The sequence below is a fragment of the Oncorhynchus mykiss genome, unplaced genomic scaffold (genome assembly GCF_013265735.2).
Source record: "Oncorhynchus mykiss isolate Arlee unplaced genomic scaffold, USDA_OmykA_1.1 un_scaffold_121, whole genome shotgun sequence".
NCBI classification, from domain to species: Eukaryota; Metazoa; Chordata; class Actinopteri; order Salmoniformes; family Salmonidae; genus Oncorhynchus; species Oncorhynchus mykiss.
The window spans coordinates 44,969-72,500 of NW_023493662.1; the positions used below are offsets into that span (position 1 = coordinate 44,969).

Genomic DNA, 27,532 nt, shown 5'->3' on the forward strand with positions numbered 1-27,532 from the left:
ATTCATCCCTGTGAAATTAAAAAACAGCATAATCAAGGTTCTGATTCATCCCTGTGAAATTAAAAAACAGCATAATCAAGGTTCTGATTCATCCCTGTGAAATTAAAAAACAGCATAATCAAGGATCTGATTCATCCCTGTGAAATGAAAAAACAACATAATCAAGGTTCTGATTTGTCCCTGTGAAATTAAAAAACAGCATAATCAAGGATCTGATTCATCCCTGTGAAATTAAAAAACAGCCGACTCTCTGTATTGCTGTATTTATTTCTGTAAACAACACAAACACTTCTATCAAAACCATCGACACACTGATTTATTACACCATTTTCCAATTCCTCAAAAACATTGTGTGTTTGCTCAGACTCCTCGGACATGGGAGTTTAAGGAGGTGTGTGTGTGGCAGGGAGGGTGTTAACGATGTTGTGCTCTCATTCATTTGGTTAATTAAGGATATGAGTTCTGCCGGTATCTGTGATAACAGGTTTTCAAGTGTCTGAATTATAGGTGGAGATGTCGGCCCTGTCTCATTCATTTGGTTAATTACGGATATGTGTTCTTTTGGTATTCTGGAAGGATCCATGTTACATACAGTTTTTTAGAGCTTGTTTTTGCGTTTTTGAATCAGATTGCCGTTGTTCTATGCCAGAAGGATCTAGACTGTATTGACACATTAGAAAAGCAACCATTCGTTGGTGTAGCCGAACCTCTCTGGATTTTAAGAGCCATGTAAAAGGCTGTGAGAAACCTCTTGATCTACTTTAGGATCTGTTGTTTCTACCTCAGAATTGGCTGTATCAAGCTGTTTGGCCACCTCATACATCAACAAATCGTCTACCTCAAAATTGTTATTTACTAAAGCCTTGAAACTATCAGACTTCAATATTCACTCATATTTTACGATGTATGTCCTGGGCGCCGAATTCCTCCTCGACCACGTCCTCTCCACGTATTGGGCCTTCTGTGGTGGTATACGCCTGGGAGGACTCTGAAAGAAAAATATATACAAAATAGGGTATTAAAAATAAAATATATATTATATAAAAATTATATATTAACATATTAACAATATATAGTTAAATGAGCTGTGTTTTTTTGACGCTGTTCTGAGGAATCCTGGATACCGCGCCCCTTTCTCCTCTGGCTTTGGAGATTCTGTTTGTATAGATATTGTTGGAGTCTGAAATTAAACATTAGTTGACATTGTTTTAACATATTCTATCAACAAATGTATAATGGGGTCATACCGTATCCATGTTCTTGAATCATTTTCAGACCAGGCGCCCCTCTCGGGCCTCGCTGATTCTGCGATGCACTTGTAACAAAGTAGTGTGATGCGTCTTAGGGGCTAGATTATGTTTGATTGGCTGGAGGTTCCAGGGGGGTGTGTCTGTGTGTTAAAGCTGCTTGTGTTGTTTAGAGTTCTGGTAAAGATGTTCGTACAGAATGGTAGAATATCGTCTGTTTCATTACCCTCGTTCAGAGGTAGAGTCCATAATGCTTCAGGTATTCTTGTTGGGGTTCCTCTGTAAATACAAGGTTATCTTTTTAAAATAGTGTACACACTTTTTGTTTTAGTGTTTAAATATTATTCTACATTTTATTTTTGGAAATAGCGAATAATTTTGCACGCCCAATTCTTCAGTTTTTGATTTGTTAATTAAAAAAGTTTGAAATATCCAATAAATGTCGTTCCACTTCATGATTGTGTCCCACTTGTTGTTGATTCTTCACAAAAAAATACAGTTTTATATCTTTATGTTTGAAGCCTGAAATGTGGCAAAAGGTCGCAAAGTTCAAGGGGGCCGAATACTTTCGCAAGGCACTGTATATATTAAAGGCCATATTGTGGCTTAAACACTGGTATACACTGATTTATAAGGTCATATTGTAGGTTTAAACACTGGTATACACTGATTTATAAAGCCATATTGTAGGTTTAAACACTGGTATACACTGATTTATAAGGTCATATTGTAGGTTTAAACACTGATATACACTGATTTATAAAGCCATATTGTAGGTTTAAACACTGGTATACACTGATTTATAAGGCCATACTGTCAATACAGATACTGTATGTAGAACCATAGTAAAGACCAGTATGGACTATCAATACAGGTACTGTATGTAGAACCATAGTAAAGACCAGTATGGACTATCAATACAGGTACTGTATGTAGAACCATAGTAAAGACCAGTATGGACTATCAATACAGGTACTGTATGTAGAACCATAGTAAAGACCAGTATGGACTATCAATACAGGTACTGTATGTAGAACCATAGTAAAGACCAGTATGGACTATCAATACAGGTACTGTATGTAGAACCATAGTAAAGACCAGTATGGACTATCAATACAGGTACTGTATGTAGAACCATAGTAAAGACCAGTATGGACTATCAATACAAAGTGACCATTTAGAATGAGGCCCAGTTCAATGAGAGGAAGTCTTAACAGAACTGGGGGATGTCAGACAGGAAGTGGGGGGGTGGAGATCTAATATATTGTTGTGCCAAACACTAAAGCATGATATTGTAATAAATCTACACCCTGTTCCCTACGTAGAACACTACTTTAGACCTGGTAAGATGCACCGTATTGCACTACGTAGGGAATAGGGAACCATTTGGAACAGAGACAGTAATTCCCCTGAACATCTTCCTCTTCCTCATCTGGTTTCTTGAACAGCCCTTCACTCCTCCCCTCTTCCTCCCCTCCTCATTCTATTCTATCAGCCACACCACTAGCTCACCTCCACACAATACATTTACAAGTTAAAGACACACCTTGGAATAAATAACAAAGGAAAACTATTACTAGATGAAGTTGAGTGTTTTTTATTATTTCCCATCACCATAAATCATATTTAATCACTGAACAGTAGCAGACCTAACTTCATCTGTTCCTGACTCTGGATAGTGGATTAAAAAGACCATCAATCTCCAATGATATTAAAGTACTATTCTGAACGTTACTGATATACTGAGTGGCAAGTCAAGAGATCTGCTGGTTTTATTGTTTGGTCAACAGCACCACCTGCTGGACAGGTTTAATGTTGCTGGACTGAGCAGTATGGGAGGATGAAAGATGACACATTTAGGGCCAGTTTCCTGGACATCTACATTGAACATACTGTTTAGTCCAGGACTAGGATTAATCTGTGTCTGGGAAACCAGACCATATAGTTTAGTAGAAAGTAAGTGATACCAGCTTGTAGTGGGCTGACTAGTCCTGAATTGTCCTTTAGTTCCTGGACCATTTTCCATGCAGCTCCAGGTAACAGAGAACACATCAATTAGGACCGAGCCAACAAGCTGATCAATGATACTGAGGAGAATTACATAGAGACAGAGAACCAACTGAGAAAACATATCAATGGTTCTGAATGACAACCAATATACATCAACACCAGACATCATGATTCATGGAAATGTACAAGATTAAAACATTGTATTGAATTTTAATGAATAACAAATCAGTTTACAGTTTAACCAGCTCAGCAGTATTATTATAATAATAGAGACTAAACCCAGGATAGAGGGGCTGAGTGAATGTGGTCTGGACTCTGTGGAGGAGGGTCATTGTGTCAGAGACACTGTAGAAGGACAGAGTACCTGCCTTGTGATCCAGGTACAATCCTAATCTGGAGGACTGAGGGCCTGATACTAAAGTCTCAACATTATTGTGTCTGAAACAATAACCATCACTATCGTAATCTAAACTCCAGGACTTGTTATTGTATCCAAATCCACTATTTGTCCCTGTTCTGCTGATGTCTTTATATGAGACTGCTGTATAAACAACATCACCACTCCACTCCACCTCCCAGTAACAGCGTCCAGACAGACCCTCTCTACACAGAACCTGACACCAGTTGGTGAATCTGTCTGGATGGACAGGATATGGTTGGACTTGGTGTGTACAGGTCACCTTTCTGTTCCCTTCAGACAGAGAGAGGTGTGTGCCTGCTGTGTTTGGGTCCAGTGTGAGCTGACAGGAATCTGGGAGAAGAGCAGAGACCAATGAGGGGAGTCAGAACAATAAGTTAAGTCAGATACTGTATCTACCCTATCTTTGATTAGAGCACAGCAGAGATCAAATCAGAGAAATATGAGGAGTCAGATAGATACCCAGTCTTTGATTAGATCTACTATTGCTAGTAGAGTGTCAGTAAAAAGAGACTGTTAGTTATTTCACAATAAAGAGACTCACAATGTAACAACTGTTCTCTGGTCTTGGGCTCTGGAGGCAGTACAACATCCACTATATTCACTACAGACACACAAACACATTGACAGAGAGAGGGAATGTTATCATCAGACCATATTCCATATGTATATTACTAATAGGGAACTTTCAATGGTCTAAAGGTGATGTTCTTATTGTTTTCAACACACCTGTAGTGGAGATCTTGGTCCATTCTCCTTTAAGGAAGTCTTCTAGTTTCTCTCTCAGTTCAGACACAGTCTTACTCACATCTCCAAAGTACTGAAGAGGACGGACAACGATGCTGGGTAAGTCTGAAGATACACTGATACTGGAGAGAGACAGATACCTCTGGGGAGAGGGAGAGAGGGAGAGAGAGAGAGAGAGAGAGAGAGAGAGAGAGAGAGAGAGAGAGAGAGACTGATAACTCTGGAGAGAGAGAGAGAGAGAGAGAGACTGATAACTCTGGAGAGAGAGAGAGAGAGAGAGAGACTGATAACTCTGGAGAGAGAGAGAGAGAGAGAGAGAGAGAGAGAGAGAGAGAGAGAGAGAGAGGCTGATAACTCTGGAGAGAGAGGAGAGAGAGAGAGAGAGACTGATAACTCTGGAGAGAGAGAGAGAGACTGATAACTCTGGAGAGAGAGAGAGAGACTGATAACTCTGGAGAGAGAGAGAGAGAGACTGATAACTCTGGAGAGAGAGAGAGACTGATAACTCTGGAGAGAGAGAGAGAGACTGATAACTCTGGAGAGAGAGAGAGACTGATAACTCTGGAGAGAGAGAGAGAGACTGATAACTCTGGAGAGAGAGAGAGAGACTGATAACTCTGGAGAGAGAGAGAGAGAGACTGATAACTCTGGAGCGAGAGAGAGAGAGAGAGAGAGATAGAGAGAGACTGATACCTCTGGAGAGAGAGAGAGAGAGAGAGAGACTGATAACTCTGGAGAGAGAGACAGAGAGACTGATAACTCTGGAGAGAGAGAGAGAGAGAGAGAGAGAGACTGATAACTCTGGAGAAAGAGAGAGAGAGAGACAGAGAAAGAGAGAGGAGGTCACGATCAGATGAGCTCCTGCATTTTTCAGCATTTTCTTTAAAAAAGATAGATTAGGAGTTAGAAAAACTTGGATTTTTTGTCAGGAACACATACTGGATTCTACCCTCTACAACATAACCCCTACTTCAAATCAAAACTTAAAACCTACAACCTGATTTTGTACGGAATTACGGAATCACCTGGAAGGTTCACTTAGAACCAATGATTATTACCCTATACAGCAAATTCTCTGGAAAACAACAGAAACCTGAAACACCATCCAACCTGGAACTGAGTGAGTAATGTTTAGTCTGAAACTATATTTTATTTCCAAAAGCCAAGAAGAAAAATACACAACATTACTTTATAAGGACTGAATTCTAACATAATTCTGCCAAGCTTGATACAGCTTCAACTAGCACTGACGTGTCAAGTGAGAGGTGTCAAAGTCCATTAGCCCAACAATGGCAGGAGAGTCACACAGTCTACCCCAACCAAATGGAGAGGCCTTAGAAGCTCCCTCCCGCTGTTCAGAGGTAATTAAAATACAGTACCCTGTGCATGTAAAGAATGATAAGGCAAGAAAAGACCACAAGAAGAAGCTCCTTATGGAAAATCAAGAAACACTTTTTGCTGACTATTACAAAAATGGGAACATCAGCAACCTTATCTTCCACACAAACCATCCCCTGGCATGGCACAGTGCTATATTAGCACACTACCCCTTTGTTAAGAAAGGGGGGGTTAACGAGGGGTGGAAACTCAGAATAACGAGGACTCTGAGTCAGGTAATATAAATATCTATAAGTCCGGAACAGTAATGGTACAGGGTAACCCCAAACAGTTTCAGCTGGACTTTCACCTAATCAAAGAATTAGCCCAGCAGGAGAAGCTCTCCCTTGATAAAGATACCCCCACCCCGAGCGGGTCAGACCAGACCTCTTCATTACGTAACCCCACAGACGAGCAACCCCCAGCGGAGAGTCAACCTCCCAGCACAGATTACCACTCCCTCATTGAAATGAAGGACAAATTCACCCAGCTGGAGGTAAAGCAGGTGGAGCTGGAACAGCAGGTAATTACACTTCAGTCAGCACAGACCCAGACAACAGTCCAGCACAACAAGACCCCCTTAACCAGACCTGGAATGCTGGAGGTGGAGAGAGACATATCTGCACTCTGGACAGTGGTGAGACAACTACAACAGGAGAAAGAGGAGAAGAACAGAGCACTCGAGGAGAGGATCAGACTGCTTGTGCAGGAGAGGTTGAGGGGGATGGAGGAGAGGGTGAGGGGGACGGAGGAGAGGTTGAGGGGGACGGTGTGTGACAGAGAACAACCCACTAGAGAGGTGGCCACCCCCACAGAGAAGCCAGCAGAACAGCCCACCTCAGCACCCGACAAAAGTCTCGACACCACAGCAGAACAGTCCACACCAGACCCTGATCATAGAGTTGACATCACAGCAGAACAGACAAATGAAGAACCCCAAGCCCAGAGGCTCTCACCCCCTCTGAGCACCCCCCCTGTCAGCCACCCTGATAGCCCTTCTGACAACCCCCCCACACCCACTGAGGACAAACACAAGACACAGATTGTACTACTTATGGACTCAAATGGGAAATATATAGAAGAAAAAAACATTTTTCCCAAACACAGTGTGTCTAAACTCTGGTGTCCAAACACCCAGCGCGCCCTCGACCTTCTGTCTAAGGACCAACTAGGCTCACCCAGCCACATAATAATACACACAGGCACAAACGACCTGAGAGCACAGCAGGAAAGGGTGGCCACAGCACTGAAGGGAGTGATTGAAAAGGCTTCTTCTACTTTCCCCAACGCACAAGTGGTTATCTCCACCCTGCTACCACGAAAATACTTCCACCCTGCCACAATACAGCGGGTAAATGCAAGTATTTCCCGTGACTGTGCCTCAAAACCAAATGTTTTCCTGGCCCACCACTCCACCCTGGACTTGAACAGCCTATATGACCAGGTCCATCTCTACAAGGCAGCAGTGCCCACCTTTGCCCGAACTCTAAAGGACATCGCTCTCAAACGTATCCCCAACACTTCACACAGGAGCAACAGATCAATAGACACCCCACCCAGACCAGCGAGACACCCTCCCAGAACTGCAGGACCCCCCCTGGACCTACACATAGAGGACCCACGCCAAGAGGAATTACATCCAGACCACAGCACACCCAGACACATCCACACCCCCACCCCAACCAATCAACACCCCCCCACGTCAACCATTCCCACACCCCATTTAGGCCCCCTCAGATCAGACCTATGCCACTCCTGCCCACCCCATGCACCCCACCCCGCAAAGAGGGCCTCAACATGGAAGCCACACATACGCCAAGGTAGTGAGCGGGCAAACAGTCCCAACCCCCACTCTCACACTCGCCCAAGCCAATGGCATGTACCAGATGCTCAGCAAGCTCTGCTCACACTTACTGGCCTGAGGCCAAACCACGACCAACAACATTGGACAACATTGGACACCAACAACACACGGACCCACTGGTTGCCCTCTAGGTTACAGAGAGCTGGTAGTCCCATCCACCAAACTACCAGGTGTGAAACAGGGAAGGGACTCAGGGGGGGTATGCTAATTTGGTATAGAGCACACCTAACTCACTCCATTAAATTAATTAAAACAGGAACATTCAGGAACATTCTACATTTGGCTAGAAATTCAAAAGGAAATTATCCTAACAGAGAAAAATGTCCTCCTGTGTGCTACCTATATGCTACCTATGTGCTACCTATATCCCCCCACTAGAATCCCCATATTTTAATGAAGACAGCTTCTCCATCCTGGAGGGGGAAATCAATCATTTCCAGGCACAGGGACATGTACTAGTCTGTGGCGACCTAAATGCCAGAACCGGACAAGAACCTGACACCCTCAGCACACAGGGGGACACACACCTGCCTGGAGGTGACAGCATTCCCTCCCACATATGCCCCCCTAGGCACAACTATGACAACACAACCAACAAAAACGGGTCACAACTCCTGCAGCTCTGTCGCACGCTGGGTATGTACATAGTCAATGGTAGGCTTCGAGGGGACTCCTATGGTAGGTACACCTATAGCTCATCTCTTGGCAGTAGTACTGTAGACTACTTTATCACTGACCTCAACCCAGAGTCTCTCAGAGCGTTCACAGTCAGCCCACTGACACCCCTATCAGACCAAAGCAAAATCACAGTCTACTTAAACAGAGCAATACTCAATCATGAGGCATCAAAGCCAAAGGAACTGAGTAATATTAAGAAATGCTATAGATGGAAGGAATGCAGTTTGGAAACCTACCAAAAAACAATTAGGCAACAACAAATTCAATCCCTTTTAGACAATTTCCTGGGTAAAACGTTCCACTGTAATAGTGAGGTGTAAACTTGGCAGTAGAAAATCTTAACGGTATATTTGACCTCTCAGCTTCCCTATCAAATCTAAAAATCTCAAATAGAAAACCAAAGATAATTAACAATAATGAGACAAATGGTTTGATGAAGAATGCAAAAATCTAAGAAAGATATTGAGAAACCTGTCCAACCAAAAACATAGAGAACCGGATCACTAAAACAATACAGAAATACACTACGGAAAAAGAAGGAACAGCATGTCAGAAATCAGCTCAATGTAATTGAAGAATCCATAGACTAACCACTTCTGGGAAAATTGGAAAACACTAAACAAACAACAACACGAAGAATTATCTATCCAAAATGGAGATGTATGGGTAAACCACTTCTCCAATCTTTTTGGCTCTATAACAAAGAATAAAGAGCAAAAACATATACATGATCAAATACAGATCTTAGAATCAACTATTAAAGACTACCAGAACCCACTGGATTCTCCAATTACATTGAATGAGTTACAGGACAAAATAAAAACCCTCCAACCCAAAAAGGCCTGTGGTGTTGATGGTATCCTCAATGAAATGATCAAATATACAGACAACGAATTCCAATTGGCTATACTAAAACTCTTTAACATCATCCTTAGCTCTGGCATCTTCCCCAATATTTGGAACCAAGGACTGATCACCCCAATCCACAAAAGTGGAGACAAATTTGACCCCAATAACTACCGTGGAATATGCGTCAACAGTAACCTTGGGAAAATCCTCTGCATTATCATTAACAGCAGACTCGTAGACTTCCTCAATGAAAACAATGTACTGAGCAAATGTCAAATTGGCTTTTTACCAAATTACCGTACAACAGACCATGTATTCACCATGCACACCCTAATTGACAACCAAACAAACCAAAACAAAGGCAAAGTCTTCTCATGCTTTGTTGATTTCAAAAAAGCCTTTGACTCAATCTGGCATGAGGGTCTGCTATACAAACTGATGGAAAGTGGTGTTGGGGGTAAAACATACGACATTATAAAATCCATGTATACAAACAACTAGTGTGTGGTTAAAATTGTCAAAAAACACACACATTTCTTCACACAGGGTCGTGGGGTTAGACAGGGATGCAGCTTAAGCCCCACACTCTTCAACATATATATCAACGAATTGGCGCGGGCACTTGGAATGTCTGCAGCACCCGGCCTCCCCCTGCTAGAATCCGAAGTCAAATGTCTGCTGTTTGCTGATGATCTGGTGCTTCTGTCACCAACCAAGGAGGGCCTACAGCAGCACCTAGATCTTATGCACAGATTCTGTCAGACCTGGGCCCTGACAGTAAATCTCAGTAAGACCAAAATAATGGTGTTCCAAAAAAGGTCCAGTCACCAGGACCACAAATACAAATTCCATCTAGACACTGTTGCCCTAGAGCACACACAAAACTATACATACCTTGGCCTAAACATCAGCGCCACAGGTAACTTCCACAAAGCTGTGAACGATCTGAGAGACAAGGCAAGAAGGGCATTCTATGCCATCAAAAGAAACATAAATTTCAACATACCAATTAGGATTTGGCTAAAAATACTTGAATCAGTCGTAGAGCCCATTGCCCTTTATGGTTGTGAGGTCTGGGGTCCGCTCACCAACCAAGACTTCACAAAATGGGACAAACACCAATTAGGCCGATACCCACTAATTATCAAAATCCAGAAAAGAGCCGTTAAATTCTATAACCACCTAAAAGGAAGCGATTCCCAAATCTTCCACAACAAAGCCATCACCTACAGAGAGATGAACCTGGAGAAAAGCAAGCTGGTCCTGGGGATCTGTTCACAAACACACCCTACAGAGCCCCAGGACAGCAGCACAATTAGACCCAACCAAATCATGAGAAAACAAAAAGATAATTACTTGACACATTGGAAAGAATTAACAAAAAAACAGAGCAAACTAGAATGCTATTTGGCCCTACAAAGAGAGTACACAGCGGCAGAATACCTGACCACTGTGACTGACCCAAAATTAAGGAAAGCTTTGACTATGTACAGACTCAGTGAGCATAGCCTTGCTATTGAGAAAAGCCGCCGTAGGCAGACATGGCTCTCAAGAGAAGACAGGCTATGTGTTCACTGCCCACAAAATGAGGTGGAAACTGAGCTGCACTTCCTAACCTCCTGCCCAATGTATGACCATATTAGAGAGACATATTTCCCTCAGATTACACAGATCCACAAAGAATTTGAAAACAAATCCAATTTTGAAAAACTCCCATATCTACTGGGTGAAATTCCACAGTGTTCCATCACAGCAGCAATATTTGTGACCTGTTGCCACGAGAAAAGGGCAACCAGTGAAGAACACACACCATTGTAAATACAACCCATATTTATGCTTATTTATTTGATCTTGTGTCCTTTACCATTTGTACATTGTTAAAAACCTGTATATATAATATGACATTTGTAATGTCTTTATTGTTTTGAAACTTCTGTATGTGTGATGTTTACTGTTAATTCTAATTGTTTATTTCACTTTATATATTCACTTGATATATTATCTACCTCACTTGCTTTGGCAAACACATGTTTCCCATGCCAATAAAGCCCTTGAATTGAATTGAATTGAATTGAGAGACTGATAACTCTGGAGAGAGAGAGAGAGAGAGAGAGAGAGAGAGAGAGAGAGAGAGAGAGAGAGAGGCAGACAGAAAGAGAGAGGGGGCAGACAGACAGAGAGAGAGGGGCGGACGGACGGACAGAATGAGAGAGAGAGAGAGGGACGGACGGACAGAGAGAGAGGGATGGACAGACAGAGAGAGGGAGGGACAGACAGACAGAGAGAGGGAGGGGCAGACAGACAGAGAGAGGGAGGGGCAGACAGACAGAGAGAGAGGGGCAGACAGACAGAGAGAGAGAGAGAGAGAGAGAGGGACGAACAGAGAGAGAGACGGACGGACAGAGAGAGAGGGACAGACGGACAGAGAGAGATGAATGGATGGACAGAGAGAGAGGGACGGATGGACAGAGAGAGAGAGAGGGATGGACAGAGAGAGAGAAAGAGAGAGAGGGGGACGGACAGAGAGAGGGAGAGAGGAACGGACAGAGAGAGGGAGAGAGGGACGGACAGAGTGAGAGAGGGACGGACAGAGAGAGAGGGACGGACAGAGAGAGAGGGACGGACAGAGAGAGAGAGAGAGGGACGGACAGAGAGAGAGAGAGAGGGACGGACAGAGAGAGAGAGAGAGGGACGGACAGAGAGAGAGAGAGAGAGACGGATAGAGAGAGAGAGAGAGAGGGACGGACAGACAGAGAGAGAGAGGGACGGACAGACAGAGAGAGAGAGGGACGGACAGAGGGAGAAAGAGGGACGGACAGAGGGAGAGAGTGAGACAGGGATGGACAGAGAGAGGGAGAGAGAGACAGGACAACATAATGATTGAGATGAATTGTTTCACATGAAGTTGATTTCATATCACATGTAACAAGACAGTTTAGTTACCTGGAGGAAATGGATGTGATCCTCTGTGTGTGAGAGCTGCTCCAGTTCAGTGCTTCTCTTCCTCAGCTCAGCTATCTCCTGCTTCAGTTGCTCCAGGAGTCCTTCAGCTTGACTCACTTGAGCATTCTCTTGGGCTCTGATCAGCTCCTTCACCTCAGAGCTCCTTCTCTCAATGGAGCGGATCAGCTCAGTAAAGATCTGATCACTGTCCTCCACTGCTGACTGTGCAGAGCGCTGGAGATAGAGAGAGAGAGACAGAGAGAGAGAGAGAGAGAGAGAGAGATACAGTAGGCACAGTTCTGCACCACATTGAGTCAGAACGCTGCCACCTGATCTCCAGGTCCCCCCTCCTGGACAGACAGGTAGAGAACATATTTTTTTGTCCTGCTCTACTCTCCTCCCTCCTGGACAGACAGGTACAGAACACTTATTGGTCCTGCTCTACTCTCCTCCCTCATGGACAGACAGGTACAGAACACCTCTTGGTCCTGCTCTACTCTCCTCCGTCCTGGACAGACAGGTAGAGAACACCTCTTGGTCCTGCTCTACTCTCCTCTCCTCCCTCCTGGACAGACAGGTACAGAACACCTTTTGGTATATCATATCATCATTCAGAAAATTATGCACCACAAGCATACAGTGCCTTGCGAAAGTATTCGGCCCCCTTGAACTTTGCGACCTTTTGCCACATTTCAGGCTTCAAACATAAAGATATAAAACTGTATTTTTTTGTGAAGAATCAACAACAAGTGGGACACAATCATGAAGTGGAACAACATTTATTGGATATTTCAAACTTTTTTAACAAATCAAAAACTGAAAAATTGTTCTATTCTCTGAAAGGGGTCCAGACAGCCTGTTCCCAACAGTGGGGTCAGTGGGATTGGATAGGGGCCCCTCTCTCTCTCTCTCTCTGATTGGAGGAGAGAAGTGAAATGGTGTGTCTCCTCTGGTCAACAATACTCACCTTGAAAGACTCCACAGCCTGTTGGAGCTCCTTCAGCTCCTTCTCTCTCTCCTGGAATCTCTGCTGGACCTTCTGCTGACTCATCCCCAGCTGCCTCTGTGGAGAATCACTCTTCAATGAGCTATCAAGCTTTATTAGTCCAGTAGATCAATAGTATAGTAATGTGACATAGGACCCATAGAGAGGAAGGTCTACAATCCTGAGGAAGTCCCTTTACAATATTATATTTTGTTGCTATGTGAATCATTATAGTTTGTATGGTAGGCCTACATGTATCAAGGGGTTGAGACTGAACTTTGGACTCATAAAAGGCCATTCAGAATGATAATAGTGTTTGACTTTAGAAAATGGTGATACATTTGGAGAATCTGGTTCAATATATAAATAAGGTTTGTGTTCATAGTTGTGGATCCATTTCATTTGAATGATCTCATATTCAAACAGATCTTTAATTATTTGTTTATCAGACAGTCACCAACAAGTTGTTCTGGTCTTACCTGTTTCTCAGTCCTCTCTGCTGCAGCTGACACTGTATCATGGCCTTTATGTTCATCCATTGTACACAGCAGACAGATACACTGCTGATCGGTACGACAGTAAACCTCCAGCAGTTTGTCATGATGAGAGCAGATCTTCTCCTGTAGTTGTGCGGTGGCTTTGACCAGCTTGTGCTTCTTCAAAGCAGAAAATTCATATTGAGGTTGGAGGTGAGTCTCACAGTAAGAGGCCAGACACACCAGACAGGACATGAGGGCTTTCTGCTTTCTGGTCCCAGTGCAGAAATCACACGCCACATCTCCAGGTCCAGCATAGCACAGAGCAGGAGGGGGAGCAGCCTGGAGTCCTGTCTTCCTCAGTTTCTCCACCAGCTCAGCCAACATGTTATTTTTCCTCAGATTAGGCCTTGGAGTGAAGGTCTCTCTGCACTGAGGACAGCTATAGACCCCTTTCAGATCATCCTGATCCCAGCAGCCCTCAATACAGCTCCTACAGTAACTGTGTCCACAGGGAATAGTGACTGGCTCCTTCAGTAGATCCAGACAGACAGAACAACATAACTGGTCCTGGTCCAGCAGAACTCCCTGTTGAGCCATTTGGACGGTTGTTCACTCTCACACAGACAGACGACACAGAAACTCAGATCAGTTTTGTTTCCTCAGAAGAGAACTTGTGAAGGGGATGGACTTCCTGGTTCTGCCAGAGGGCTGGGGTTAAAGGGAGGGAAGGAAGGAGTGAGAGAGGGAGGGGTTAGAGGAAGGGAGGGAGAGAGAGAAAACTGCAGGCAAAGTTGAGAAGTGTCACGTTCTGACCTTTATTTCCTTTGTTTTGTCTTTATTTAGTATGGTCAGGGCGTGAGTTGGGGTGGGCAGTCTATGTTTGTGTTTCTATGATTTTGGGGATTTCTATGTTTCGGCCTAGTATGGTTCTCAATCAGAGGCAGGTGTCATTAGTTGTCTCTGATTGAGAATCATACTTAGGTAGCCTGGGTTTCACTGTGTGTTTGTGGGTGATTGTTCCTGTCTCTGTGTGTCTATATTAAAGAACCATGAATAACCACCACGCTGCGTTTTGGTCCGCCTCTCCTTCACCTCAAGAAAACCGTTACAAGAAGGCCTTAGTTCCTAGGACCCTTAATATAGAATAAATTAAATAGAGTGGTTAGAATATATAAAGGGTAACAGTTTCTATGAAGTACATATCTAAAATGCTTTTAATGAATGTTGTAAAGTCTTAAACTGATGTGCTGTGATACTAACTATAAGCGTCCATAATAACTCATACGTGGTTGTAAAACTGTACAATGTGTTGTAGATAATTAGCTACAATGGGGGGAGGGGGGACTTGAAATGGATACAATGTACTGTAGGTGAAATGAATACTGTATGTACAGACTGATCATTGAGAATGAGGTAATACTTTACATTACAGTGTGGTTATTACTGACAGGTCTAGGGTCAGGGTTAGAGGTACTACATTCAGCAGTAACCCTAGAATGGAACACTTTACATTACAGTGTGGTTATTACTGACAGGTCTAGGGTCAGGGTTAGAGGTACTACATTCAGCAGTAACCCTAGAATGGAACACTTTACATTACAGTGTGGTTATTACTGACAGGTCTAGGGTCAGGGTTAGAGGTACTACATTCAGCAGTAACCCTAGAATGGAACACTTTACATTACAGTGTGGTTATTACTGACAGGTCTAGGATCAGGGTTAGAGACATATCTAGGACTAAAAAGAGAAGACGTTTTACTATCAGAGTTCTTTGCGTCTCTTCTTAGTCACACAGATCCCCCACATCTTATAGGTGGACGGGGTTATGAACATAGTTCTAGTTTTTTGCATTTCTATGTTGGCCTGGTATGGTTCCGAATCAGAGGCAGCTGTCTATCGTTGTCTCTGATTGGGGATCATATTTAGGCAGCCTTTTTTGTGTGGGATCTTGTTTATGTATAGTGAGCACAACATTGGCTTCACGTGTCACAGTTTTGGTGAGTTTAATTTTCATTAAACATGTGGTCACGCTGTGCCTTGGTCCATTCATTCTCTAAACGATCATGGCTGGGTGTCTTCAGAGGCTGAGAGGTAGAGAGACACACTGTCAAGGTGACAGGTATCCTAGTGGTTTAGAGACTGAGAGGTACAGAGACACACTGTCAAGGTGACAGGTATCCTAGTGGTTTAGAGACTGAGAGGTACAGAGACACACTGTCAAGGTGACAGGAATCCTAGTGGTTTAGAGACTGTCTGTCTATGTTCCCTTGTGGTTTAGAGCATAGAGACAGTAACTGAAAGGTCGCTGGTTTGAATCCCTGATCTGACTAGGTGAAACCTCTGTCTATGTTCCCTTGTGGTTTAGGGACAGTAATTGAAAGGTCGCTGGTTTGAATCCCTGAGCGGACTAGGTGAAACCTCTGTCTATGTTCCCTTGTGGTTTAGGGACAGTAACTGAAAGGTCGCTGGTTTGAATCCCTGAGCTGACTAGGTGAAACCTCTGTCTGTCTATGTTCCATTGAACAAGACACTGAACCATAATTGTTCCTGCAAGTTGCTCTGGATAAGAACTTCTGCTAAATGACTAAAAAGTCCATCTGGCTGTGCTTTCATGTCAAAACCCTTATTCTATTATAGTCATTATATTATAATGTATTATATTGTAAGAGTCTCCACTCAGTATGGTGTTAATGATGACTGTGTTGTGTACATTGATTGAATGGTTAGGACTCTCTCTCTGTATTCACAGTTTATATCCCAAGAGACCAGGAGACCTAAAGGAAGCATTCAACACTGCATCCCTTCATCCAGTCATAGTAAACTGTCTGTCTGCCTGTCTGTCTGTCTGTCTGTCTGTCTGTCTGTCTGTCTGTCTGTCTGTCTGTCTGTCTGTCTGTCTGTCTGTCTGTCTGTCTGTCTGTCTGTCTGTCTGTCTGTCGACACAGCCAACTTCTCTGTTGTGGTTGTTGTTGCTGCTATCAGTGTTAAGGTCAAGGTACAAAGTGATTGACCTCCCTCTGAGCCATATACAGAGTTCAACCCCTCTATACATGCCATCTTTTATATCCTATATTGTATATAGCTCTGATGTCACTGTCCTTAATCAACTTGTCGTGTCTTAGGCTATGCCGGATTAAGTGATATGACATGCTATTCTATAAAATGATTTCTCCGTAATTAATATTACCTGATTGAGCTAATCATGTAAATGTAATTAACTAGAGAGTCGGGCACCACAAAATAATATTTATAGAGCTGTTATCTTCCGAATAAACTCTTAAAGACCTAGTAATATTTTACATCAATAGCAGTCAATATCAATCGTCATCTTAATTCAGTCTCATCTGAAAGTTGTTAATTCTTGGTTATCTGCATGAACCCTGGTTAACAATTTGAATCAGCAATACAAAATTGGGTTTAATTATTTATTTACTAAATACCTAACTAATCACACATACACACAATGAATCATACCTTGATTACATATTAGGTCATAAAGGAAAATGTCCCTAGTGGGCGGAACAGATATGACAGCTGGTTACACAAAGAACGGGGGGGCTGGGTTTGAGTGAAAGAGCGGGAAGACTGAGGGACACAGGGAGAAGCTGTGCTATCGTAAATACAGCATCTGATCCATTCTAAATTCCCGCCCATTTGGAAAAGGAAAATGCAATAAATATTTACTCTGAGCTGCGCTTCGGTAGGTTGGTGGTAGATGGAAGACCGTGTTGCCCAACCGAGTCCTGTGTCCTTTGAAGAATGTCTCTGCTGGTAAATTGAATACGTTGTAGTAACGTCGTTGTGTGGTAGACGGGATACTCTGTCTGTTCCTTCCTAACCTGCGTTTGCTGCTACTGTTGCTAACTCAACGGCTAGGAGGTATCACTTCTGTAGTGAATAAGAGTTCAAAGTTCATACCATTTGCAACCAAAGCTCACGCTGATGTTGGCTTCGTTCTGTAGTTATTATCTGAACCATTCTGACATAGGACCGTCGTCCTCACATCTTTGGAACAGGAGGTTATATAGTCGTCAAGGGCTTATATAGGAAGGGAGAGGAGGGCGTGTTTGAAAAGTTTTATAGCCCATCCACAGGGGTGGGCCACTGATTGAGCAGCCCTATTCTTATGAAAACCCAAATCTCACATTTTAGAAGCTAGAATAACATTTCATCCCATCACGAATAATTTAATATTCAAACATTTAAATTGAACATTAATTCCATGTGAATCCGATAACTCTGATGTGTAGACTTTCCACTGTAGAGTTTATGTCATCTTCTCATTGATGAGAATGTCTCAGATGACAACCGAACTGACATCATATTCATTAAGTACCAACGCATATGTTCAATTGTTCGGATTGCCAGAATATAGTTCATTTCCCTCCACCTTCTGATGTTCCCAGAATCTCTATGTTAACCAAGGGATTTGCAAATGTAACATCAATAGGGTAGAGAGAGGAAAAAGGGGGAAAGAGGTATTTATGACTGTCATAAACCTACCCCCCCTTGTGGGAAGGAGTGAATGGATCCTGTGAGATCCAGTCGTGTTTCTTCCTGCTCTGTAAGGACCTGTGTCTCTGAGTGCTTCATGTGATGGTATACAGTCTGGGCCTGGAGGCTGTAAGGACCTGTGTCTCTGGGTGCTTCATGTGATGGTCTACAGTCTGGGTCTGGAGGCTGTAAGGACCTGTGTCTCTGGGTGCTTCATGTGATGGTCTACATTCTGGGTCTGGAGGCTGTAAGGACCTGTGTCTCTGGGTGCTTCATGTGATTGTCTACAGTCTGGGTCTGGAGGCTGTAAGGACCTGTGTCTCTGGGTGCTTCATGTGAGGGTCTACAGTCTGGGTCTGGAGGCTGTAAGGACCTGTGTCTCTGGGTGCTTCATGTGATGGTCTACAGTCTAGGTCTGGAGGCTGTAAGGACCTGTGTCTCTGAGTGCTGTTGTAGTTATTGTTACATATAGAGACAGATATGACACTATTGAGCAAAGATAGGTGTACATTAGACCACAAACAGAAAGCGGACAGGAAACCAAAGATTAAACAGACATAAGTATAATGGCCGAAGCCATACGTGCTTTACTGTGCATAAGGGCTTAGGGCAAAGAGGAGGAGGTGACACTTAAAAATATTATCTATTATGGAAAGAGCAGGACACCATTATAAAGATTAGATAGAGAGGTAAAGGACATAAGTGCTTAGGTTAAAGGCCATAAGTGCTTAGGGTAAGATAGACATATATTAATTTTAGGACACGAGAGGGTCCTGCCACCATTGTAATCTAATCAAGAGCGGATTCAGGCGTTATTAGGCATGAACAAGCAGGAAGTCTGGACTGAAAGATAATGGTGACCGATGACCTGAGGGAAGTAACTTCATTAACATATGGAATGGACTCATATACTGTGTGTGTATAAAGACAGAGCCAGTGCTGGGAAAGGGTGTGTTCCACGGACCATCTAGCCTGATATGTTTGTATTAAAAGCCTATATTGAATTCACAAGTTCTTGTAAGTGTTATATTTTGAAATGATTCACCACGACACTGATCATGTTGCTGTTGTTCATGTTGCTGCTGTTCATGTTGCTGCTGTCTATCCTTGGCTTTCACAATGTTGGAGATACTTTTAGAGCCCGTTGCTCTGTGAATGAGGAAATATGTGACTGTTTCTCCCTCGAGTTTTGGGAGAAACCACACGCTTGCACGTGAGATCTATGCACATTTCTCCCAAACAACATGGGAGAAATGGGACTCTTGCTCTGACATGTCAGGACTGTTTTCTTGGTACTGAACCGTGTCTCTGGACTTTCCACATCTCCTGAATGTTGTGGCGTTAAAGATTCTGGTGACTATGGATTGTCCTTCAAGTGCTGTCTATAAATCCACATGTTGGAACCCTCCATCTAGACTGGCCATTATCTTGCTGCTTCTACTGTCTGGAAATGTGCAATCTGACCCAGGTCCTGACATTCTTCCCCCTGTCCAATGAAGTAGTCAGAGCGGCCTGAAGTTTCTGCATGTGAATGTAATAAGTCTGCTGCTGAAGTATGATTATGTGGATAAAACCTGCCCAATGTCGTGGAAATTTCCTGTATTTACCAAATCATGAGCGCAAACCACAACACAAGTCAGAGTTAGTTATCAAAGTCCATCTTTAATTATATGAGCTCTATCACAACCCTGTGACTCTCAGATCAATTCAGTGTCTATCAATGAATTCTCTGAGAGCCCCCCTACATTGCAACTGAGATCCTTTAATAGCAAAGAACACACATAGTCAGACAGCATAGACATAATAAATTGTTCAGCTTTGTCTCCTTACTAAAACCCAGAACCATAAACCAATCCTCCATATCAACAGGCATATATCAAATTGTCATTTAGATACAACCAATTCTAAATACAACCAATCCTGGACAAGCTCACGGGGAGCATAGAATGATTCCAGACACTGCCATCCTCCTCTCCCCGATGGGAAAAGTAGGGAGTGACTGGCACACAGACACAGTGGAGCAAAAGATATGTTTACACATGATGACACCTTGACCTCTCCCCTCTCTGCGGCCTATGCAACTTAGTCTTTACATAGACCAGATAACTGCCAATGGCCACCACTATAGTACAACAAAATACATTCTTATGAGAAATAACTCATAAGCATATGATTAATATAAAACATCTTACCTATGTTACCACCCAATTCTGATTATTCCCCAACACCAACCTGATGTGTTTATGCTTTCTGAAACCTGGCTCCAAAAATCTATTAAAGACAAAAATATTGGCAACAATAGTTAGAATGTTTTTGGTGCAGGTGGTCAATCTAAGGGTGGTGGTGTTGCTGTTTACGTAAAACACAAGTTCTCAGCGGTCTGACTTCTACTCAACCTCAGCAAGTTGAATATCTGTGTTTGAACCTTAACCTTGGCTCCTGTTTAAATATGGTTGTATCTTGTTGTTATGGACCATCTGCTCCTGTTTAAATATGGTTGTATCTTGTTGTTATAGACCATCTACTCCTGTTTAAATATGGTTGTATCTTGTTGTTATAGACCATCTACTCCTGTTTAAATATGGTTGTATCTTGTTGTTATAGACCATCTGCTCCTGTTTAAATATGGTTGAGTTTGTCCTGATAGGTGATCTGAATCAGGACTGGTTAACATCTAGCTCTGATCAACTCTAAATTCTATACAATACCTATAATCTCACTCAGATTGTCAACAGTGTAACGAGGTTGAATATAAAGTCTCCTCTGAAATCCTCTTTGATTGATTTTGTTTTAATGCTTCTGGTATTTATGCAAATGACATAAGTGATCACTGTGCTATTGTCTGTGTGAGAGATGGTCAAATTCCTAAACATCCTCCACGTGTCATTACGAAAAGAAACCAGAAGCTGTTTGATATTCCAGGTTTTTTACATGATGTTTCCAGAATGAAATGGAATAGAATGGAATTAATCCCTGATGTTGAATTAGCCTTTTCTAACTTCCACAATGCTTTCCAGGATGTACGCAATAGGCCCCTTTAAATAAATTCAGGATGAAGGGCAGAGAGAATCCCTGGTTTACTGAGGAACGTACTACAATCATAAGGGAACTAAATGCTATGTGGGATAAAGCAAGAGGGTCTGGTTCAGCAGATGATTGGATGGCTTTTAAACGTCTGAAATATGGGTGTGGCTTTGATCTGAAAAGTGAAAGCAGACCACTACCTGAAATCTACTTCAGATCATTTAAATAATCCCTCCACATTCTGACAAGTAGTGAAAGGTTTGGAGTGAAAAGAAGATTCACAGCTTCCCAAACTATTGTTGGTCGACACAAGGTAGTAACTGAGAGAACCTCCATTCTGAAGGCATTGAATCAGCATTTTATAGATGCAGGCAGTTTATTTGAAAAGGTCTAAATGAGCCCCCTATGAATTTACCTTCTCATCCCTGACACCCCTGTGCTCTCCTTCACCAGGCTCTCTTTCACCAGGTTATCCTTCTCATCCCTGACACCCCTGTGCTCTCCTTCACCAGGTTCTCCTTCTCATCCTTCTGTTTCAGAAGTGTGTAAAGCCCTGAAATAAATTGATAGAACAGAATCCCCTGTCCCTGATGAACTAGACCCCTGCTTCCTACACCTGCTGCTGACATCATTGCTCCCCCCTATATTTCTAACCTCACGCTTGACGTTCAGGAAATCCCCAAGTTATGGAAATCTGCTTTTGTACTGCCTCTCCTGAAAGGTGGAGATCCTTCGCTGCTTGACAACTATCGACCCATATCAAAAGTGTATCAAAACCGTCTGTTCTGTCAAAGGTCCTGGAGTCCTGGAGTCCTTAGTTAGTAGGTCCTGGAGTCCTGGAGTCCTTAGTTAGTAGGTCCTGGAGTCCTTAGTTAGAAGGTCCTGGAGTCCTTAGTTAGAAGGTCCTGGAGTCCTTAGTAGGTCCTGGAGTCCTTAGTTAGAAGGTCCTGGAGTCCTTAGTTAGAAGGTCCTGGAGTCCTGGAGTCCTTAGTTAGAAGGTCCTGGAGTCCTTAGTTAGTAGGTCCTGGAGTCCTTAGTTAGAAGGTCCTGGAGTCCTTAGTTAGAAGGTCCTGGAGTCCTGGAGTCCTTAGTTAGTAGGTCCTGGAGTCCTTAGTTAGTAGGTCCTGGAGTCCTTCGTTAGTAGGTCCTGGAGTCCTTCGTTAGTAGGTCCTGGAGTCCTTCGTTAGTAGGTCCTGGAGTCCTTAGTTAGTAGGTCCTGGAGTCCTTAGTTAGTAGGTCCTGGAGTCCTTAATTAGTAGGTCCTGGAGTCCTTCGTTAGTAGGTCCTGGAGTCCTGGAGTCCTTCGTTAGTAGGTCCTGGAGTCCTGGAGTCCTTCGTTAGTAGGTTCTGGAGTCCTGGAGTCCTTAGTTAGTAGGTCCTGGAGTCCTGGAGTCCTTAGTTAGTAGGCAGCTGAAGGCCTCAGAGAAAACAACTTCTTTAATGCAGTCAGGCTTTAGGTCTGGCCACAGCACTGTTTCAGCAACATGGACGGTTTTACATGGATGCAGTCAGGCTTTAGGTCTGGCCACAGCACTGTTTCAGCAACATGGAGGGTTTTACATGGATGCAGTCAGGCTTTAGGTCTGGACACAGCACTGTTTCAGCAACATGGAGGGTTTTACATGGATGCAGTCAGGCTTTAGGTCTGGCCACAGCACTGTTTCAGCAACATGGAGGGTTTTACATGGATGCAGTCAGGCTTTAGGTCTGGCCACAGCACTGTTTCAGCAACATGGAGGGTTTTACATGACATCCACTGTGCTCTTGAAAAGAAGTGTGTCTGTCTTTATTGATTTGTCAAAGGCTTTTGACACCGTGGACCATGCTGTGTTAGTGTAAAGGTTAAAATGTTGTGTAATTACAGGTCATGATCTAGATTAGGTAATTTATTAACCAATCAAATCATACACAATGTGTAATGGTGGATGGTTGTAAATCTGAGTCCATAGAGGTGTGCTCAGGTGTCCCGCAAGGTTCTATTTTGGGACCAATGTTGTTCCTTTTGTATATCAACAACACTGGGGATCTTAATGAAACAGTGGATGTTCATTTTTATGCAGATGATACTGTTCTGTATTCAAGTGGTAGTAGGTTATCTTTATCTTTTGAAAATGCCCAAAGAGCATTTAACATCATACAACTGAATCTGAATGATTTGAAGCTGGTTCTGAATTTCAGATGCCAGGCATGTTACTAATCATGTCATTGCTACAATGGCTGGACATACTATACAGCAAGTCAAAGTGTACAACTATTTGGGTGAGTGGGTTGATGACAAGCTGAGCTTCACTGTTCATGTGGAGAACTTGATCAGGAAGCTCAAGCTGAAAATAGGTTTTTATTACCGGCATGAGGCTTGTTTTTCTCTGGAGGCCAGGAAGGAGCTGGTATGATGTACATTACTGGCATCAGGCTTGTGTTTCTCTGGAGGCCAGGAAGGAGCTGGTATGATGTACATTACTGGCATCAGGCTTGTTTTTCTCTGGAGGCCAGGAAGGAGCTGGTATGATGTACATTACTGGCATCAGGCTTGTTGTTCTCTGGAGGCCAGGAAGGAGCTGGTATGATGTACATTAGTGGCATCAGGCTTGTTTTTCTCTGGAGGCCAGGAAGGAGCTGGTATGATGTACATTACTGGCATCAGGTTTGTTTTTCTCTGGAGGCCAGGAAGGAGCTGGTATGATGTACATTACTGGCATCAAGCTTGTTTTTCTCTGGAGGCCATGAAGGAGCTGGTATGATGTACATTACTGGCATCAGGCTGGTTTTTCTCTGGAGGCCAGGAAGGAGCTGGTATGATGTACATTACTGGCATCAGGCTTGTTTTTCTCTGGAGGCCAGGAAGGAGCTGGTACGATGTACATTACTGGCATGAGGCTTGTTTTTCTCTGGATGCCAGGAAGGAGCTGGTATGATGTACATTACTGGCATAAGGAGGCCAGGAAGGAGCTGGTATGATGTACATTACTGGCATCAGGCTTGTTGTTCTCTGGAGGCCAGGAAGGAGCTGGTATGATGTACATTACTGGCATCAGGCTTGTATTTCTCTGGAGGCCAGGAAGGAGCTGGTATGATGTACATTACTGGCATCGGGCTTGATTTTCTCTGGAGACCAGGAAGGAGCTGGTACGATGTACATTACTGGCATCAGGCTTGTTTTTCTCTGGAGGCCAGGAAGGAGCTGGTATGATGTACATTACTGGCATCAGGCTTGTTTTTCTCTGGAGGCCAGGAAGGAGCTGGTATGATGCACATTACTGGCATCAGGCTTGTTTTTCTCTGGAGGCCAGGAAGGAGCTGGTATGATGTACATTACTGGCATCAGGCTTGTATTTCTCTGGAGGCCAGGAAGGAGCTGGTATGATGTACATTACTGGCATCGGGCTTGATTTTCTCTGGAGACCAGGAAGGAGCTGGTACGATGTACATTACTGGCATCAGGCTTGTTTTTCTCTGGAGGCCAGGAAGGAGCTGGTATGATGTACATTACTGGCATCAGGCTTGTTTTTCTCTGGAGGCCAGGAAGGAGCTGGTATGATGTACATTACTGGCATGAGGCTTGTTTTTCTCTGCAGGCCAGGAAGGAGCTGGTATAATGTACATTACTGGCGGTTTTAGATTTTAGTGATGTTATATATATGCAGGCCTCAGCCAAGACCCTGAGAGCACTTGATTCAGTGTATCAAGCAGCCCTCAGGTTCTTTACAAATCAGAAACGTCTAACACATCATTGTGATCTCTACAGCGCTGTTGGCTGGTGGTCATCTACCTTGCGTAGGTTTAAACACTGATATACACTGATTTATAAGGCCATATTGTAGGTTTAAACACTGGTATGAAAATCTATACAGGTACCGTATGTAGAACCAGAGTAAAGACCAGTATGGACTATCAATACAGGTACTGTATGTAGAACCAGAGTAAAGACCAGTATGGACTACCAATACAGATACTGTATGTAGAACCATAGTAAAGACCAGTATGGACTATCAATACAGGTACTGTATGTAGAACCATAGTAAAGACCAGTATGGACTATCAATACAGATACTGTATGTAGAACCATAGTAAAGACCAGTATGGACTATCAATACAGGTACTGTATGTAGAACCATAGTAAAGACCAGTATGGACTATCAATACAGGTACTGTATATAGAACCATAGTAAAGACCAGTATGGACTATCAATACAGATACTGTATATAGAACCATAGTAAAGACCAGTATGGACTATCAATACAAAGTGACCATTTAGAATGAGGCCCAGTTCAATGAGAGGAAGTCTTAACAGAACTGGGGGATGACAGACAGGAAGTGGGGGGGTGGAGATCTAATATATTGTTGTGCCAAACACTAAAGCATGATATTGTAATCAATCTGCACCCTATTCCCTATGTAGAACACTACTTTAGACCTGGTCAGAAGCACCGTAGTGCACTTCGTAGGGAATAGGGAACCATTTGGAACAGAGACAGTAATTCCCCTGAACATCTTCCTCTTCCTCATCTGGTTTCTTGAACAGCCCTTCACTCCTCCCCTCTTCCTCCCCTCCTCCCTTTTCATTCTATTCTATCAGCCACACCACTAGCTCACCTCCACACAATACATTTACAAGTTAAAGACACACCTTGGAATAAATAACAAAGGAAAACTATTACTAGATGAAGTTGAGTGTTTTTTATTATTTCCCATCACCATAAATCATATTTAATCACTGAACAGTAGCAGACCTAACTTCATCTGTTCCTGACTCTGGATAGTGGATTAAAAAGACCATCAATCTCCAATGATATTAAAGTACTATTCTGAACATTACTGATATACTGAGTGGCAAGTCAAGATATCTGCTGGTTTTATTGTTTGGTCAACAGCACCACCTGCTGGACAGGTTTAATGTTGCTGAACTGAGCAGTATGGGAGGATGAAAGATGACACATTTAGGGCCGGTTTCCTGGACATCTACATTGAACATACTGTTTAGTCCAGGACTAGGATTCATCTGTGTCTGGGAAACCAGACCATATAGTTTAGTAGAAAGTAAGTGATACCAGCTTGTAGTGGGCTGACTAGTCCTGAATTGTCCTTTAGTTCCTGGACCATTTTCCATGCAGCTCCAGGTGACAGAGAACACATCAATTAGGACCGAGCCAACAAGCTGATCAATGATACTGAGGAGAATTACATAGAGACAGAGAACCAACTGAGAAAACATATCAATGGTTCTGAATGACAACCAATATACATCAACACCAGACATCATGATTCATGGAAATGTACAAGATTAAAACATTGTATTGAATTTTAATTAATAACAAATCAGTTTACAGTTTAAACAGCTCAGCTATAGACTACACCAGCATGACTAGTATCTATGTGGACCCTACTACAGTTTAACCAGCTCAGCTATAGACTACACCAGCATGACTAGTATCTATGTGGACCCTACTACAGTTTAACCAGCTCAGCTATAGACTACACCAGCATGACTAGTATCTATGTGGACCCTACTACAGTTTAACCAGCTCAGCTATAGACTACACCAGCATGACTAGTATCTATGTGGACCCTACTACAGTTTAACCAGCTCAGCTATAGACTACACCAGCATGACTAGTATCTATGTGGACCCTACTACAGTTTAACCAGCTCAGCTATAGACTACACCAGCATGACTAGTATCTATGTGGACCCTACTACAGTTTAACCAGCTCAGCTATAGACTACACCAGCATGACTAGTATCTATGTGGACCCTACTACAGTTTAACCAGCTCAGCTATAGACTACACCAGCATGACTAGTATCTATGTGGACCCTACTACAGTTTAACCAGCTCAGCTATAGACTACACCAGCATGACTAGTATCTATGTGGACCCTACTACAGTTTAACCAGCTCAGCTATAGACTACACCAGCATGACTAGTATCTATGTGGACCCTACTACAGTTTAACCAGCTCAGCTATAGACTACACCAGCATGACTAGTATCTATGTGGACCCTACTACAGTTTAACCAGCTCAGCAGTACCTCCTACATAGAGCCAAAACCCAGGATAGAGGGGCTGAGTGAACGTGGTCTGGACTCTGTGGAGGAGGGTCATTGTGTCAGAGACACTGTAGAAGGACAGAGTACCTGCCTTGTGATCCAGGTAAACTCCTACTCTGGAGGACTGAGGGCCTGATACTTTAGTCTCAACATTATTGTGTCTGAACCAATAACCATCACTAGAGCACTGGAAACTCCAGGACTTGTTATTGTCTCCAAATGCACCATCATTACCTGTTCTGCTGATGTCTTTATTTGAGACTGCTGTAACAACACCACTAGTCCTCTCAACCTCCCAGTAACAGCATCCAGACAGACCCTCTCTACACAGAACCTGACTGTAGTTGGTGAATCTGTCTGGATGGACAG

At 43.2% G+C, this 27,532-nt stretch overlaps 2 protein-coding genes across 2 annotated transcripts in view; both read right to left on the bottom strand.

Moving 5' to 3' along the window:
* Positions 1–247: 247 nt before the first annotated feature.
* Positions 248–27,532, bottom strand: part of LOC110516932 (E3 ubiquitin/ISG15 ligase TRIM25-like) — a 538,607-nt gene continuing 511,322 nt past the window's right edge. Inside the window, exon 4 of the mRNA XM_036972188.1 lies at positions 248–988. Coding sequence (XP_036828083.1) covers positions 887–988 — 102 coding nt within the window. The 3' untranslated portion in view covers positions 248–886. The remainder of the gene's footprint in view (positions 989–27,532) is intronic.
* On the bottom strand, positions 2,824–14,233 carry LOC110499822 (tripartite motif-containing protein 16). Its single transcript, XM_036972217.1, has 6 exons — positions 13,598–14,233; positions 13,101–13,196; positions 12,134–12,367; positions 4,405–4,564; positions 4,220–4,279; positions 2,824–4,008 (listed from the first exon to the last, which is right to left on the bottom strand). Exons 1-6 carry the CDS (start codon positions 14,192–14,194, stop codon positions 3,488–3,490), a joined length of 1,668 nt encoding a protein of 555 aa, XP_036828112.1. The 5' UTR covers positions 14,195–14,233; the 3' UTR covers positions 2,824–3,487.

What these genes read in the sequence shown, in the direction of transcription:
- LOC110499822 (XM_036972217.1), bottom strand. Translation starts at nt 14,194, where the DNA reads ATGGCTCAACAGGGAGTTCTGCTGGACCAGGACCAGTTATGTTGTTCT. An exon ending in ATCACATCCATTTCCTCCAG is followed by an intron (nt 4,565 to 12,133) that starts GTAACTAAACTG and finishes CCCTCTCCCCAG; the next exon opens with AGGTATCTGTCTCTCTCCAG. An exon ending in CAGAGAACAGTTGTTACATT is followed by an intron (nt 4,009 to 4,219) that starts GTGAGTCTCTTT and finishes CTCTTCTCCCAG; the next exon opens with ATTCCTGTCAGCTCACACTG.